The sequence below is a fragment of the Colobus angolensis genome, unplaced genomic scaffold (assembly GCF_000951035.1).
Source record: "Colobus angolensis palliatus isolate OR3802 unplaced genomic scaffold, Cang.pa_1.0 Scaffold231, whole genome shotgun sequence".
NCBI classification, from domain to species: domain Eukaryota; kingdom Metazoa; phylum Chordata; class Mammalia; order Primates; family Cercopithecidae; genus Colobus; species Colobus angolensis.
In genome coordinates, this window is record NW_012115500.1 from 5,425,280 (window position 1) to 5,440,810 (window position 15,531).

General features: G+C 36.3%; 1 protein-coding gene across 4 annotated transcripts in view; it reads left to right on the top strand.

Annotated features, from left to right (window-relative positions):
• The window catches only part of ELAVL2 (ELAV like neuron-specific RNA binding protein 2), a 140,522-nt gene that overhangs the window by 63,203 nt on the left and 61,788 nt on the right, over positions 1-15,531 (top strand). For 3 of the 4 annotated variants that reach the window (XM_011944488.1, XM_011944489.1, XM_011944490.1), the window contains exon 2: positions 5,626-5,869. In XM_011944488.1, coding sequence (XP_011799878.1) covers positions 5,641-5,869 — 229 coding nt within the window. In that variant the 5' untranslated portion in view covers positions 5,626-5,640. Of the gene's footprint in view, positions 1-2,773; positions 2,865-5,625; positions 5,870-15,531 lie in introns of all 4 variants that reach the window. The other variant, XM_011944487.1, reaches the window with a different exon arrangement.

A 15,531-nucleotide genomic window follows, 5' to 3' on the forward strand; every position in this document is an offset into this window, starting at 1 on the left:
CTTGCAACATTATACTGAGTGAACTTCATAAAAATTCTCAGAATATAGTTAAGATACATTTATTTATTTGTTTTGGAGACAGAGTCTCTTGCTGTCACCCAGGCTGGAGTGAAGTGGTGTGGTCTCGGCTCACTTCAACCTCCACATCCCAGGTTCACGCCATTCTCCTGCCTCAACCTCCTGAGTAGCTGGGACTACAGACCACACCTGGCTAATACTTTGTAGTTTTAGTAGAGGCGGGGTTTCACCATGTTGCCCAGGCTGGTCTTGAACTTCTGACCTCAGGTGGTCCGCCTGTCTCAGCCTCCCAAAGTTCTGGGATTACAGACGTGAGCTACCGAGCGCGGCCTATTTAAGATGCTTTTAATTAACTATCTGGTTTGGTGACTGTCTGCAAGAAGTTTGAAAATAGTGAAGAAACTGATTACCTTAGTTTGCAGAATTTTTTAATTGTAAGATTAGAAAATATAGACTACTTTTCTCTCATGTGACCAGGAAACTACTGGATCAGTTTGACTTCTCAAATTCTTAACACTTCCCAGATACGAGAACTAAAGCATTTATTTTCTAAATTCCACTATTGTGAAAACAGTAGATGTTAAAATTCATAGAGAACCATTTAAATAAAAAGTTTAAAAAGTCTTTATGGCTTTTTGGAAGTACTTGTGTGCCTAAAAGTAGAGACCATCTTCTATTTCCCAATAAAACCTACGCTTTCACCAAAGTAACAACCATTTTACCTTGGAGCCCAGTCAAAGTTTAGAATATTGTGGATTCATCTATGCTAAAGTGCCTTTTCATAAATTATTACTTGGATAATAACAGGAGGAAAAGCAGTCTGAATTGGCACAAGTGATGTCTAAATCAAGAGGAGAATATATATTGAAACATTATTTTTTTTAAGCCTTAAAATTAATGGCTCTGTTTCACTGGAATATGGCCTTTTTTTCTTTCCGAAGAGTTTCAGAGCCAATGGAATCTATAAATAGTGCACAGCCCAGTTGTCTGTGGTAGATTGAGTAGAGCAGAATTGCCTGTCCTTAAGTGAAGGGGAAGTAGCTTTACATTTTTAGTAACTGAATTGTTGGCCAGCATAAAGGTAAGGGCCATGTGAGCAACTTATTTATAACTTCTCATAAAGGTATGTGTCTGCCTCAAGCGGAGAGACTGTCTGGGGTGCTTGAAATGTAAAAGTGCAGTAGAATCATTTTCCATACACAGCCTTCCTATCTAGTTGGTGCAATAAAGTGATTGTTCACCTCCCTGGGGCTTTCAGAAAGAGGGATGTCAACAGATTAGCTCATTAGTGTCCTCCTCCTATGGAATAGAAGGGACTAAGGCAGTTAAATTAAAATCTGTTTTATGTATTGAGGAATGTCTAGATTGAACTCCTGAGGGTATTCAGAACATACATTTATGGCTGCTTTACCCCGCTGGGTGTGGTCCTGCTCATGTAGTCTAACTACAGTTGGGTTCTTATAAAAAGTCTTACGTGGATGTAAAGCACTTTTTCACAGGTTCAGTTCAACTATAAGTAGTTTTTTGAAAAATAAGGAACATAAGATCAGACCCAATTCTCTTGTTACAGTGGGAGAACGGAAGAAGAGTAAAACATTTTCATGGCATCCTGTTAAAAAAAAAAAAAAAAAGTATGTTAACCACTTTTGGTAGATGCCAGAAAGTGGAATCTATTGTTACTGGCAGCATTGCTAATATCAAGAGTAAATCACTTACAGCCAGGATTGCCTCTTAGGATAAAATTTTTATAATTATAAATAAGTAAAAGACATTTTCGGACCTCTTCTGTTATTCACTGTCTATTTTTAGAAACTAAGTTTTTTGATTATTATGTTGACCATTTGAAGCATCTGCATATATGGCAAAAAAAAAAAGTAAACTTTGGCTTTTGTGCCAATATCATGGCTCTGTTTGGTATTTGGGCAAGTTGCAATAAATGGTAAATGGCCCATTAACTATACTGGAGGCCTCATAGCAGCACTAATTTCAAATCGTGCTGGGTTTACAATTTACATATTAAAAAATGTTCACTTGATTTTGTTCAGGGACAAAGCTGGCATCCTATGCAAGCATTACTACAAACAATCCTATTTATCGGTCCAATTATTTCAATTGAAAGATGCTGGTTTACTGCCTCTTAGTATATCTGAACAATTCTCAGTGAAACTGTTAGAAACCGTTTGACTGTAGTGGCAAAATAACCTCACAGGGTTTCGATTCACTTTTAATTTTAAGTCCCAGGATTAAGGATCATTTGTAGTATAATGTAACAGTGTGGGCAAATATAGCTTCTCTTAATGTCCTTTTGATATTTTGGGGAAAGAGTGCTTTTATGCAAAGCAATCACTTAGGAATTGCATGATCACTTTTTCCCACTATAAAATTTCATTCACATTTCCTCCCTTCTCCCACATCCTTAAGAGATAAGATAGCCTGCAGTATTTTGCTTTATTTTACTTTATTTTTTAAATTTTTGAAGTGTGGTTTAAATTAGTTCTTTAGAATAGATGCCAAGATAACTAGTTAATATTGTTTTAAAATCAGGCTCTTAATTAAAATGCTTATATTTGTGCAAGAAAACTACATGTTGAAGTGAATTTGGAAAGATTAGATTGGAATTGCCTCAATTTCAATTAAGCCACACTGCATGGACGTGCTGGGAATATCAATACAATCACTGTAAATTTTGTACAAACTGATTTGTTGCATTATCTTGCTCATCTAACATACGGTACTTTTTGTGTCCATATTGCAGACGGCAACTCCAAACTAACATGGCAGTCAGACTGTGTGATGTGGCTTCTCTGCTTAGAAGTGGTTCGTGGGCAGCAGAGCCTTGGACCGGGGTCTGTGGGATTTTTCTTAAATTCTGTAGGCTACTTTTTTTTAGCATGTTGCAGGAGTGCTGAGGCCATACCAAACACTTGAATCTTTCATTTGGCGTACTAATTATTCTTACATTTAACCTATTGTGGTATGGCCATCTTTAGGACTTAAAGCACATTGCAATTTTAACTATAGTGGTGTACGTAGCATCAGAACCATGCTCTCGTATGTAATTTTTTTATAATCTAAATTAGGATTTAGCGCAGACTCAAAAGAGTGACAAGCTTTTTTAAAAAAAACAAAAAAAGTTTTGGTATGGTCTGAATACTAAGTTACCGTAATTCTATACATTCTGTTTACTATGTATTTTTTTGGTTACTAAATTTTGAAGTTATTTAAAATTCTTGATGCTCCAAAAAAAAAAAAAGTTGAAATTGTAAATCTAGCTGAAAATTATTTGCCCAGTAACTGTTGAAAGAGTTTGCATTCTGTGAACAGTTGTGTTGAGCCTATCAATGGAATATGCATTATTTGTAAAATATAGCACATTAGTATCATTTTATTCTGAGCAGATGGTCCTATAGCAGAGAGATGCTGTAATTTTCAGCGCACACAGCCTACTGCAGCTGTTCACTTGAATGTTGGCTTAGGAGCTCATTCTTGCCACCTGAACATGGAAATAAATGTGCAATTAAGTGAGGAATGTTTGTTGTCCTTTCTAAATCTTGCTAATTTCAGTCAATGAACACTTTGTATTTCAAATGCTATCCCAATGAGCTTTAGTCCGAATCTCCCATTTGGGGCTCTCATAGTTTCTACACCTATCCAAACTTTTCAGTAGTGATTTATGTGTCTTTGGCCACTTGAATCTTGTAGCTCATTGTTTCCATAACTGCTGGGCAAGGGTTAACCCCAGAAGAATTTTGCTGTGAAAAGAGTGACCCATAGCTAATATTCTACAAACCAGAACAGTTATGTTTAATTAGGAAATCTGAAACTTCCCTTTTCAAATTCAAATAGATTTGTTAGTTATAATAAAACCCATATCTTGATTTAAGATTTTTAAATACAGATTTCCAAAGGTTTATTTTCCCTCATCCCTTTAAGTATTCTCTAAGAAAGCTTACATACCCAAGAGAAACAGCTTGCAGCTTATAGAATAAATACCCACTTCTTTGACAAGGACATGAAGTCACGGAGGGGTTACAGGTTGTTGGATATTTCAAAAGCTGTTCTGGATTTTGCCTCCTGTTTGTTTGTTTTTTTTTTTTTTTTTTATCATGACAGCACTGATTCTTGTCCAGTCTGACCAGTCTCAATCTGTCCTACACTGCCTTCTTTTGTTAACATCTGGCAGTAGAGATTTCTTCCTATATGTTTATCTGCTAATGTGCCCTTTTGTTTTTCTTAGGCAATATGCATTTTAAAAGACAGTTTTTTCTCTTTCCTTGTAACCCTCTTTCCCTTTACTTTGCTTTTTTTCTTTGCTTCAAGTTCTTTGCCTTTTCTGTGTTAAAACTTCCCTAAAGCTAGCATCCCGTCAATTCAGAATTGTCAGTTTTGAGAAGTAGTTCTTTGTGGAGGTGAGAGGTGTATGCAATATGAAGGATGATCCTTTCAGTGATGCTTTGATTTTTAGATTCCACCACAGTCTTGGCTGTCCAAAGTTAGGTAGTTACTGGAAAATGCTTTTGGAAAATATGGGGCTGTGGTTTGTGACTCTTTGGCATAGGAGTGGTTTTAGGAAACTAGATTTAAAACTGCTTAATAAGTGATTTTTAGAGTAGCCTGAACAGTTTGAGGCCATTTTCCCCAACTCTGTTCTTCATCTGGTGTTTGGAGTTTATAGATAGCCTATTACTTGCATTTTCAACAGGCTTATGTGCTCAAATGAGAATTCCTTGGGCTGCTCTGTTTGCAAAAGTTGATACATTTACATTGTTGTTTTCATTGACTGGATAGGTTTTCTTTTTTCTCATTAAAAAGCAGAGTCAAGGAAAAACACCTTATCGAAGTGTTTGGGGATTTTATTTCGATGCTGTAGATCAGTTGCCTTGTTGATTTTTAGCTGCCAAGGTTGACAAGTGTCCTATTAGATTCTACCAGGTAGACAAAGTATTCATAGCTTCATTCCCAAGTTACCTTACAGTTCCTTTCCACTCCCTAAAACATAGCATCTATTTTTTTCTTACCAATGGTAGATGATATTGTCCATCAAAAACATTTTCAATATGTAACCAAAACAGTACATGTTGACAAATTTATATTTTTAAAAGTACTCTTGCTCTTTGGTTTTAAGTTAATGGATATCTGTCAGTTTTAGAATATTGAACCTCTTAGGCTAACTGAAAATCTCTTCAGAGTTAGGTAGGTCATTTTCTTGTTCATTGTTGTAGCATGTTAAGCACTTTTATTTTCTAGTATGATTTTTAGTTAGGGTTCAATTCTGTGCCCTTTGATACTTAATTTTCTCATCTGTGGACACTGCAGGTGAGTAAGGATATGTGAATAGACGCAGAATGTGATTCTAGAAAATGTTTAAGATTTAAATTGTGCTTATGTGCATGTATGGAATATGTACGTGGAAATATAGTTGTAACCTTAAGATGAATAGGTTAATAGGAAGTAAAAATTAATGTAGGTGTTATACTTTTTGTTGAAGCATTGTTGTAATTTCAGTAGAACAACTGTGTTTAGTGACAAGTGTTTAAATTCTTGGATGGAGTCTCTAATAGGTTGTGAAATATGAATTCTGACATTTCTTATTTTCTCTGTTTTTAGCAGGTAATTGCTGCCATGGAAACACAACTGTCTAATGGCCCAACTTGCAATAACACAGCCAATGGTCCAACTACCATAAACAACAACTGCTCATCACCAGTTGACTCTGGGAACACAGAGGACAGCAAGACCAACTTAATAGTCAACTACCTTCCTCAGAACATGACACAGGAGGAACTAAAGAGTCTCTTTGGGAGCATTGGTGAGATAGAGTCCTGTAAGCTTGTAAGAGACAAAATAACAGGTAAGCAGTTTTATGTAGATGACTCATATTTAAAGGATCATGTCTCAAGATATGAGAAAAGATTACTGCTTGTAAATAATTCATGCTGCGATTTTACGTATCTAGATTTTCTTTCTGTTATTACATCAGCAATATGAAACTTAGTTTAAAATTTTCTTTTTGAAGCATAGACTATTTTTGGTATAGTATATATTTTAACTGGACTTTAATGTACTCTGATCTGGACAGTATCTTTGGAAAATGTTCTAAAAGTATGTATATCTGGGATAGCAAGTGTCATGTTAACCTTTATCTTTTAGTATCCAGAGTGTATTTAATTTAGCATTTCAACGGTGAGATACAATATGTGTTTGGGAGAGGGGAAAAAAATCTTGAAGTGTCTTTTCCTTATGTTAGTATAATCCTTTTGCTTATATATGATAAAATAAATGGTAATGTTCACATTGTCAGTGTATAAACATTTTCACTGATACAATACCCAGTGTAATGAGACCTTATTTTCTGTTCCTTAACAAGGAAAGGATGACATGGTATATGATTGTCCTTATTGTCAGAAAGATAAGGCCTTAATTATAGTACATTTTGAATATTAGGTAGTTGACAATCTTCTTAGTATTAAGATTTGACTAAATTTTTAGAGTAAGCCAAAACCTAATTTAAGGAGCATGTGCTTGGAATAGAAGGGTTAATGCTTCCTGCAGGAGTTGTTTTCAAACACTAAAAATATATGAAGTTAGACATATATATGAAGTTAAACACTAAAAATATATGAAGGTAGACAAACCCCGAGGATTTTTCATGTTAATTAAATTTGATTGATGGTGTATACCAAATTGCTTTACAAAGCTTATAACCAAAAATATAAAATGGAATATTTGAAATGAGTAAAAGATACTTAAAGACAGTGTGAAGAATGAGACCAGGAGTCTGAACTCTCACCTAGTCATGTGACCTTGGACAAGTCAGCTCTAGACTTCTGGTTTCCATTGGCAAAATTAGGTAAAAGGCAGAGAAAAAGGGGCTCACACTGGGCCATTTCTAAGTTCACTTTTAACTTTTTCATACGTGGGACTTTGAGCTATTTTGCTAATCATTAGGGCTCATTCTCTATTAGCTCTACAGGTGAGTTCTAGATCCAGCCCCTGGGCTTGGCCTCATAATCATACTTCCTCAAGCTACAGATTGAGGTTCACAGAGAGAACTTACTGAAATCAAGTTAAAAACTAAGTACAAACTGATTGTCATTGATCCATATCAAATGGCCATTCTATTTTAATTATGTTGCTTAAATGTTCACTATGATATTAGGAAGGTGGTTCTTATGTTCCTGAACATAAGATCATCCGTCTGATAATCAGATGGATGAGATTTTTCAGTTTCTTTTCCAAAATGAGTGTGATAGGCATATGTGAAATTTAATAGAGTTTTTAATAAGTTGAAAAAGGTGAAGAATAAAAGGCTGCTCTTATGTCTCTGTCCTGATGTTGAATTTTATCTTTTTTTTTTTTTTGTTAAAGTAAAACAACATCCCTTACATGTGGGTTTTGCAACCTTTTTAATATAAAAGATAAAATATGATAAATGACTTGAGGACTGTGACACAAGTCATGTGATTTCTGATTGCTTAGTAGAGTTCCACTAACCATTAAAAAGAAAGATGAATGAACAGAGCACGAAAGTCATATTTTGTTATAAAACTGTTATGATACATTTCATCATTTTATAAGATGAAAATATTAAAAAATCATACGTCTTTCATATTAGGCACTTGCCGCAGGAGACATCTTACAGATTCTCACATCTAACCTCTAGTCAATCATGAATTAATCTTATTCTTTTGTAAATCTTTAGAGCTGTTACGTGACAAAATGGGGTAAATTTGAGTTCTTTATCTTCATCTCCTTTGCCTCTCTAGCTTTAATGTGGTAGACAGTGGTAATAGAAGCACAACACATGGGCATTCTTTAATACATGGCTAGATACTAAAAAATTGTGTAAATATTTCTCGTTCATTTCCTTCACCTCTGACCCCTGCCTATTGTCTTTTCAGTGGCTCGAGGGGAAGGCTGTAATAGAGGTGTCCACTGTGGTAAAATTTCTATTAAAAATATTTGGTAAGCAAGTAGAGTCCCCAAGAAATTCCACAGTGGGCATGATGTTTATAAAGATGTAACATTTTTATATATGTGTGTGTATATATACATATATATACATACATATACATATATGTGTATATACACACACTATAATACTATATATGAGATATACACATATGTATACACTATATATTATATATAGTATATATTTTTATATAGTTAACGCATAATTGAACAAGTTGTGGAGTACAGTGAGATGTTTTGATGCTATATACATTGTGTAATGATCAAGCAGGGTATTTAGCATTTCCAAATCTCAAACATTCATAATTTCTTTGAGAATGCTCAAAAATCCTCTCTTCCAGCTGTTTTGAAGTATGCTATACAATATTGCTAACTATAGTCACCCTTCTGTGGAATAGCACACCAGAACTTATTTCTTCTAACAGTGACCCTGTACCCATTAACCATCTAGCCCCCTCCTTCCTTCCTCCTCTCTTCTCCACCCTCTGGTACCCACTGTTCTGCTCTCTGCTCCCATGAGATCAGCATTTTTCGATTCCACCTATGAGATCATGTGGTATTTGGCTGTCTCACCTCACTTAACATAGTGTCCTCTAACTTTACCCATGTTTCTGGAAATGACAGAATTTCATTCTTTTTTGTGACTGAATAGTATTTCATTGTGTATATAGAGCATATTTTCTTTATCCATTTGTTGCTTGATGGACATTTGGGTTGAGTCCATATTTTGGCTATTGTAAACATTGCTGCAACAAAAATGCATCTCTTTGACAAACTGATTTCATTTCTTTTGGGTTAACATGCAGTAGTGGGGTTGCTGGATCATATGGTAGTTCTGTTTTTAATTTTTTGAGGAACTTTCATACCATTTTTCCTAGTGTATTTAGTGTATTAATTTTCTTCCCACAATAGTATATAAGATTGAAAGATGTTTTTCAACCTTCGATTTGTGAGATAGTAGTAATTTTTTTTTTTTTTTTGAGACGGAGTCTCGCTCTGTTGCCTGGGCTGGAGTGCAGTGGCCGGATCTCAGCTCACTGCAAGCTCCGCCTCCCGGGTTTACGCCATTCTCCTGCCTCAGCCTCCGGAGTAGCTGGGACTACAGGCGCCCGCCACCTCGCCGGGCTAGTTTTTTGTATTTTTTAGTAGAGACGGGGTTTCACCGTGTTAGCCAGGATGGTCTCGATCTCCTGACCTCGTGATCCGCCCGTCTCGGCCTCCCAAAGTGCTGGGATTACAAGCTTGAGCCACTGTGCACGGACTAATTATTTCTTAAGTATTGTATTGACAGACAGGTTTAGGAAGTGCTGCACTCCGTAGTTCTTGAAGATCCATACTCGATAATCACTGTATTAAGAAATATGAAAAATACAGCAGTAAAGAAAATCTGTTGGATTTATAGTCCCCAGTCTTATTTGATTGTATTACCTATTTGGGGGCTGTTGGAAGGGTAAGTACATCTCCCTGTCAGTAGATTCCACTGAACATGGTGCTATAAAAGCTTTTGAAATCATTTGTTATTAACTGGTTATCAGACCAGTTTAACCTGTTCACATCAATAACATATGAGCATGTTTCCTAAAAGAAACATACATGATAATAAATTCAAAAGTGGAGTAGGTAAATCTGAACACTAGGCACCTCAACTTCTGGTAATCTTGGTTTGATTTGGACTACTGACATCTTATTTGTAATATGGGTTAAAATGGCTTTTAGAAGGATCTCACTCGTTTAGCTTAAGCATAAAGTGCTTTAGGATTTTTTTTTCTGAGTTTCTCACTAAATATTTATATTGAGTAAAATAGTGTAGAAAATGGTAGTATCTAAAATTGGGTTCTGAATGGTTGTACTTTGAAAAGTAGGCACACTTCCTAAGAAGTAGTATTAATGTATCCTTAGCAAGGTTTTGAAAGAATTGTGGAGCTTTGGACGCTGCCCTGTGATGTGTAGCACTACCCATCTTGTGCAGTTTCTCAGTAAGCATTTTAGGTACAGACGAGAGTTCTTTGGTCCTTCTCTAGTTATCCAGCTTATTCTGCCTCCTGGGGGGCAGTTGGGACCCATTTCTGTATTCTGATTTTGTAGGAGCATGAGCATTAATTGGGTTACAGGAAAACTCTGGAGTCACTCTGCAGGAAGATTTGAAATGTTTCCTTTTCCCTTTTCTTAAATCTTACTTAATGCTGAATTAGGAACGTGTATCTGAGGAACAAAAATACCTAGTTAGGAAAGTGTGTGCCTCTTAAGTCCTTGAAGAGAGTGTATAATTTTTAGACTGTCAGTGTTAGCAAATTAATGTCACTATTTTGATCGAGTGAGGATTACGGAAGTACATTAAGAAATGTCTTCAGTAGCAAATACAATAATCTCTCTAGACTAAGTTCTATTTATTATGTTTCTTGTCAGGTCCGTCTCTTTGGGCTTCTGCCCAGCTGTATGCTTCAGCCTGTTTCCTATCTATAGACATTCATCATGAGAAGCTTCTGCTGCTTGTACAGCTTAGCTGACTTTGGTCCATCCCTTTGCGTTCTTAAATGCACTTCGGAGTCCTTGACACCTGCTGATGTTGCATTCTAGATGAGCAAAATGGATTTTGTGTGATGCAAGGAATGAATAATAAAGTGTTACAATCAGAAAAGCCCTAGAGGTGACCTTAACCAACCCTTTCCCTTCTTTCCACCAGACATCATAGGTGATGAGAGGCCTAGGTTTGTGAAATGACTAGTCCAAGGCCACACAGCTATTAAGTGGTAGAGTAGGGACCAGAATTCTGATTATCTTATTCTTTACCTGGATGTTTCCTCTTTGCCTCTTGTTGGAGGCAAGACCTCACCTCACTCTTTAAAGATTAAGCACGGGGCCAGCTGATGAATTTATAGAGAGATGTGTAATTTTTACAGAGTTATCCAGAGGGCGTCTTCTGGTGAGTGTGTCTTCTCTGGAAGGGGAGTGGAAGGTTTTTGACAAAGACTGACGAATACACCAAATGAACAAGAACATCTGTCCTTCTCTAGAAACATTATAGTCAATGGTTGTGAGGTTGATATTCTAGCCTGGTGGTTCCCAAATTTGGCTCTACATCCTTACCTAAGGGAGTTTTAGAATTTGTTGTCAGAGAGTTTCCTAGGTGATTTTGAAGCCCAAAATTTGGCTACAATTTGGGAATCAGATTGTGTCTCTTGAAGTATGGTCACTAGGATTCCTGCATTGGAATCACTTGTAATGAGTGCCAGAAATGCATGGTCCTGGGCCCTGTCCAGGCCTACTGAATCAGAATCTGTAGGGGTCACCTGGAATGTACTAGTTAGCTAGGAGTTATCCATGTCTTGAACATTACACAGGGAGATTGAACCAGGGATTTCTAAGTTTACTTGAATTCTAGATTTAGGGGGTTATGAAAGAGGTGTTAACAATTGCAGTACTTAATTTCTTGGAAAGTTTAAGTTTAAAGTGCTTTCCCCTCCTCAGCATTGGTCTCTGAATTAATTCCTAGGGTTCAGAACTAGAAATGTTGAGTTTAAGTCACTAGGCTGTATTTTTAGTGATCTGATAGTAACTAGGTTTTTGAAACACCAGGGTAGATAGTTCTTTCACTGTTATTTTTCCTTCTAAAAGAATGGCTAGAGTAGTAGTTACTGGAAGACTTCAGGTAATGAGTATTTCACTCTTTCTTTGAGTTATTTGAGGTAGGTCTTGTACTGATCTCATCAACTGCTAACCAGAAGCTTTGACAAAAGGGGAAAAAAGAAAAAACAAATATAAATTCCAGGGGGCCCAAAGAGATGTTGATTTACAAGGTAGTGCCTTGCATGATAAGGCTCCTGCCATGCCCCAGCACGCCTTATGGCTAGGATCTTAAAATCATTTTTATTAATATATGAGTGTTCTTAGCTAGGTTTATCTTGTGTCTCTGCTTGCTGAGAATTTTAAAGCTAGTTTTGATCCTTGTTTATTCTATCAAAATAATGTGATTTCCAAAGTTTATTTTAATGGCATAGGATTCTCTTCTTTTTAAACAAATACAATCTTAGCTCCTCAGGATTGAAACAGATAAGTGGGATTTTATTAGACTAATGGGAACCTTCAACTTTAATAGCACTTATTTCCTATGAGTCAATCACAGTGAACACAAAAGCTGTTGTGATGAACATTAATTTGAAAATGTGATTCTGTATGTCAGTTACAGTTATACAGTGAGCCTGTGAAATGTCCATAGTATCAAGAGGTCAAGAATTCTGATTCTTGCAGACTAGTAGTTGGAAACAGCAGGGCGATTGGGTGGGTGGGTGGGTGATAACTTAATAAACACCTCACTTTGCAAACTCCGTATGCTATTTAATTAGAAAGATGGCAGAAAGGCTGTGTGTGTTCTCAGGGTCTGTAGGAAAGAAGATACGTAAAATGCTTTGGTCCCCAGTGCCTTAGCTGTGGAATATAGTAATGTTTGAATCTGTTTTGAGACTTCAGTGGCTAGGTTTGTATAAAATGAAATTTGTATCAAGTTTGTGGAACCTCTATTTTTGGAACATCTCTCATAGGTAAAAGGCAATGGAGAAACTTTATTTGCCTCTTAACTGATGTGTCTTTAAACTTAATTATTTTTTTCACTATATCTTGTTTCTTTGCCAAAGGTCATGCAGTCCTTTAAAACATTTGGTGTTACCACTATAGAAGCCTCATATACAATTTTGGAGAAAGACATTAAAGTTTATTCTTCTAGGTTCACTTTTTGCTTGAACCTGGGTATTTTTATAGAACAATTTTCAGTGTGAGCCTTGATTAGTTTAGTTGAAAGATTACAGGATGATGAAACTAGAAATTTGTAACATTTTAAGAAATAAATACAGTACAGTTCTTTATCATTGTTAGGAAAAACAACTTCCGTCCTCTTTAGTACCTGGGGATTTAGAAATTAATTGGAGAAATGGCGCACAATTTTTGGTAGTATTTTATATGTTTGGGAGTTGACAGAAAAGTGTTATAAAACTCAAGTGGTCAGGGTTGGGGGACTTACATACCATTTTAACAAAGGAAAGGTTTGGACTTTGTGGAATAGAAAATTGTGGGGAAGTGTTCAGAAAATAGTAAGGGGACAGATAAGGGAAATTTTAACAAGGTTTGGTTTATACAGACCTGTATGCATAAACAATCTGGTGTCGACTGTCTCAAGTAATGAGTCGCTTACCTCTGAACTGGTACAGGACAGAGGGACACCTTCCCATGGGAAATTAATACTCTGCTTTTAGGGAGAAAAGGGGAGGGCAGAGAACTCTTCTTGCATCTGTTGATTTTTTATTTTCCTCAGTCTAAAATAATACTTAATGCTGGCCAGGTGCGGTTGTTCACACCTGTAATCTCAGCACTTTGGAAGGCCGAGGCAGGTGGATCACCAGAGGTCAGGAGTTCAAGACCAACCATGGCCAACATGGTGAAACCCTGTCTGTACTAAAAATAAAAAAAATTAGCCGGATGTGCTGGTGCACACCTGTATTCCCAGCTACTCACAAGGCTGAGGTGGGAGAATTGCTTGAACCCGGGAGGCAGAGGTTGCAGTGAGCTGAAATCATGCCACCGCACTTGCATTTCAGCCTGTGTGGCAGAGCAAGGCTCCGTTTCACAAAACAAACAAACAAAACAACAACAACAACAAAAAAACTTAACGCCAAAGTGGAATATTTTGGGGTGGCAAATCTGGACCTCTTCACCATTTAGTAAGTTAATTCCCAGTTAACAGCTCTTCATAAATCAAAGAGCTGCTTCTTTAGATAAGCAGTGGTAATGAAGCCTTTAATGGCTAGTTGCTTAGGAAGAAGAAACATCTATCTGAGGATACAGAAAAATATGAAACAGTATTCTTCTCTAGTAATTTGTTAATCATCCAGATTTGTTTCTCTGATTTCCTGATACTGATATTTGTGTTACTTGGTATTTTGGTCCATTAGAATAAAATGTAAAAAAAAAAATGTGTCACTCTCAGGAGACACAGTTTTCCAACAGCTTTCTTAGAATGTTTACTGGGAAAATAAGGTTGAATCTATGGTGTAAATGAGGTTTAGGAGTTTTGATTTTGTGCTTTCCTAGCCCTTATCAGAGTAACTTTTAGAATAGCCATGTTTGCCTTACCAGTAGATGAGGAATAGTCTTCAGTATCTTTCTCTTTGTTCCTTTGCTAGTTTGACAGAAAACACAAACTATGTAAATACATTCAAATTCATAGAAAATAAAATTACAGTTGAAAGTCTCTTGTAACATTTGCCCCTTTATAATTTAGCATAAGAGAGCATGTGTGCTATTTGCTGTTCTAGACCTTTTCTTGGGGGTAGTCTTCGTTTACTTTGCATCAGGAGATTGGTGGTATAGAAGAGAAACCATTCTCAATTTAAGTGCTTGTTATAGGAATGATGGAAAAAGTAGATGAGAAAGAAGATGGTGAAGTAAAATGAAGATAGTTGAATTAGGAGATAAGAAACAGTTAAATTGTGATAAAACTTGTTGCTTCTTTTTTTGTAATTTATAGAATTTTAAAATAGTTTCTTCTCTGGTATGAAAATGATTTATACCTCCCAATTTTATGATGTACAAAATCAACCTGTTTTTGACAGTTTTCATTCTATTTCACTACCGTAAGTATTGCACAACTTTGGCCACCAGCCTTTTATTTATTATTTATTTATTTATTTATTTATTTTTACTTTGTTTAAATTGAGAATAGAACGAAACACTTTTATTCTGTACCTGTTGGAACATTTCCTTTCAAATATTCCTGAACAGAATAGTTGATCATTGGAGCTAAAACTGTGCTTCAAAATTTGCCAACTTCTTTTGAGCTTGTTCTAAGTTAATTGACTTTCAGCTGAGTACACTGCTGCTACAGAATATTGAGAGCTGTGGAAACCCTCAGAGCGTGCTTTTCCAGCTCAAAAGGTCAACTTTAACAGATATTTTCTGGCATTTTACTTGTGAGTGTCTTTCGATTTGTGAGGTCTATACAGTGGCTTAATTAGCATGTTTTAGTCCGTAAGGTATTTGTTTTGGCTCTTTAAAGTTTTAGAATGTCAGTATTTCAACACCCTTGGATACCACTTTTATTGGTGATGGTAAATGTAGTCAAATATTTTTTCAGGGGCTATAAATTACAGAGTAGCATTTGCTGCTCTAAGTATTGTGAAGAAACAGATCCTCAGTTAAAACCGTCTTTTCAGACTCTACTCGGTAATCTCTGACACCATGTATCATCTTTAGGTAATCAAGGGATGATCATTCTGTATTGTTCTAAATTAGAACAAAGATTTACCTTATGCCTCCTTTAAGGGGGAAAAAAGCAAGACAGAAGTATTTAAGCTATGTTTATATGGCTCTGGAGACTGAATTCTTGGCTGATGTCCCCGGCCAAATAAACCCCTTCCTTCCTTAAAAAAAGAAAAAAAAAAAAAAAAGAGTTCCTTGGCTGGGCGTGGTGGCTCATGCCTGTAATCCCAGCACTTTGGGAGGCCGAGGTGGGCAGATCATCTGACATCAGGAGTTCGAGGCTAGCCTGGCCAA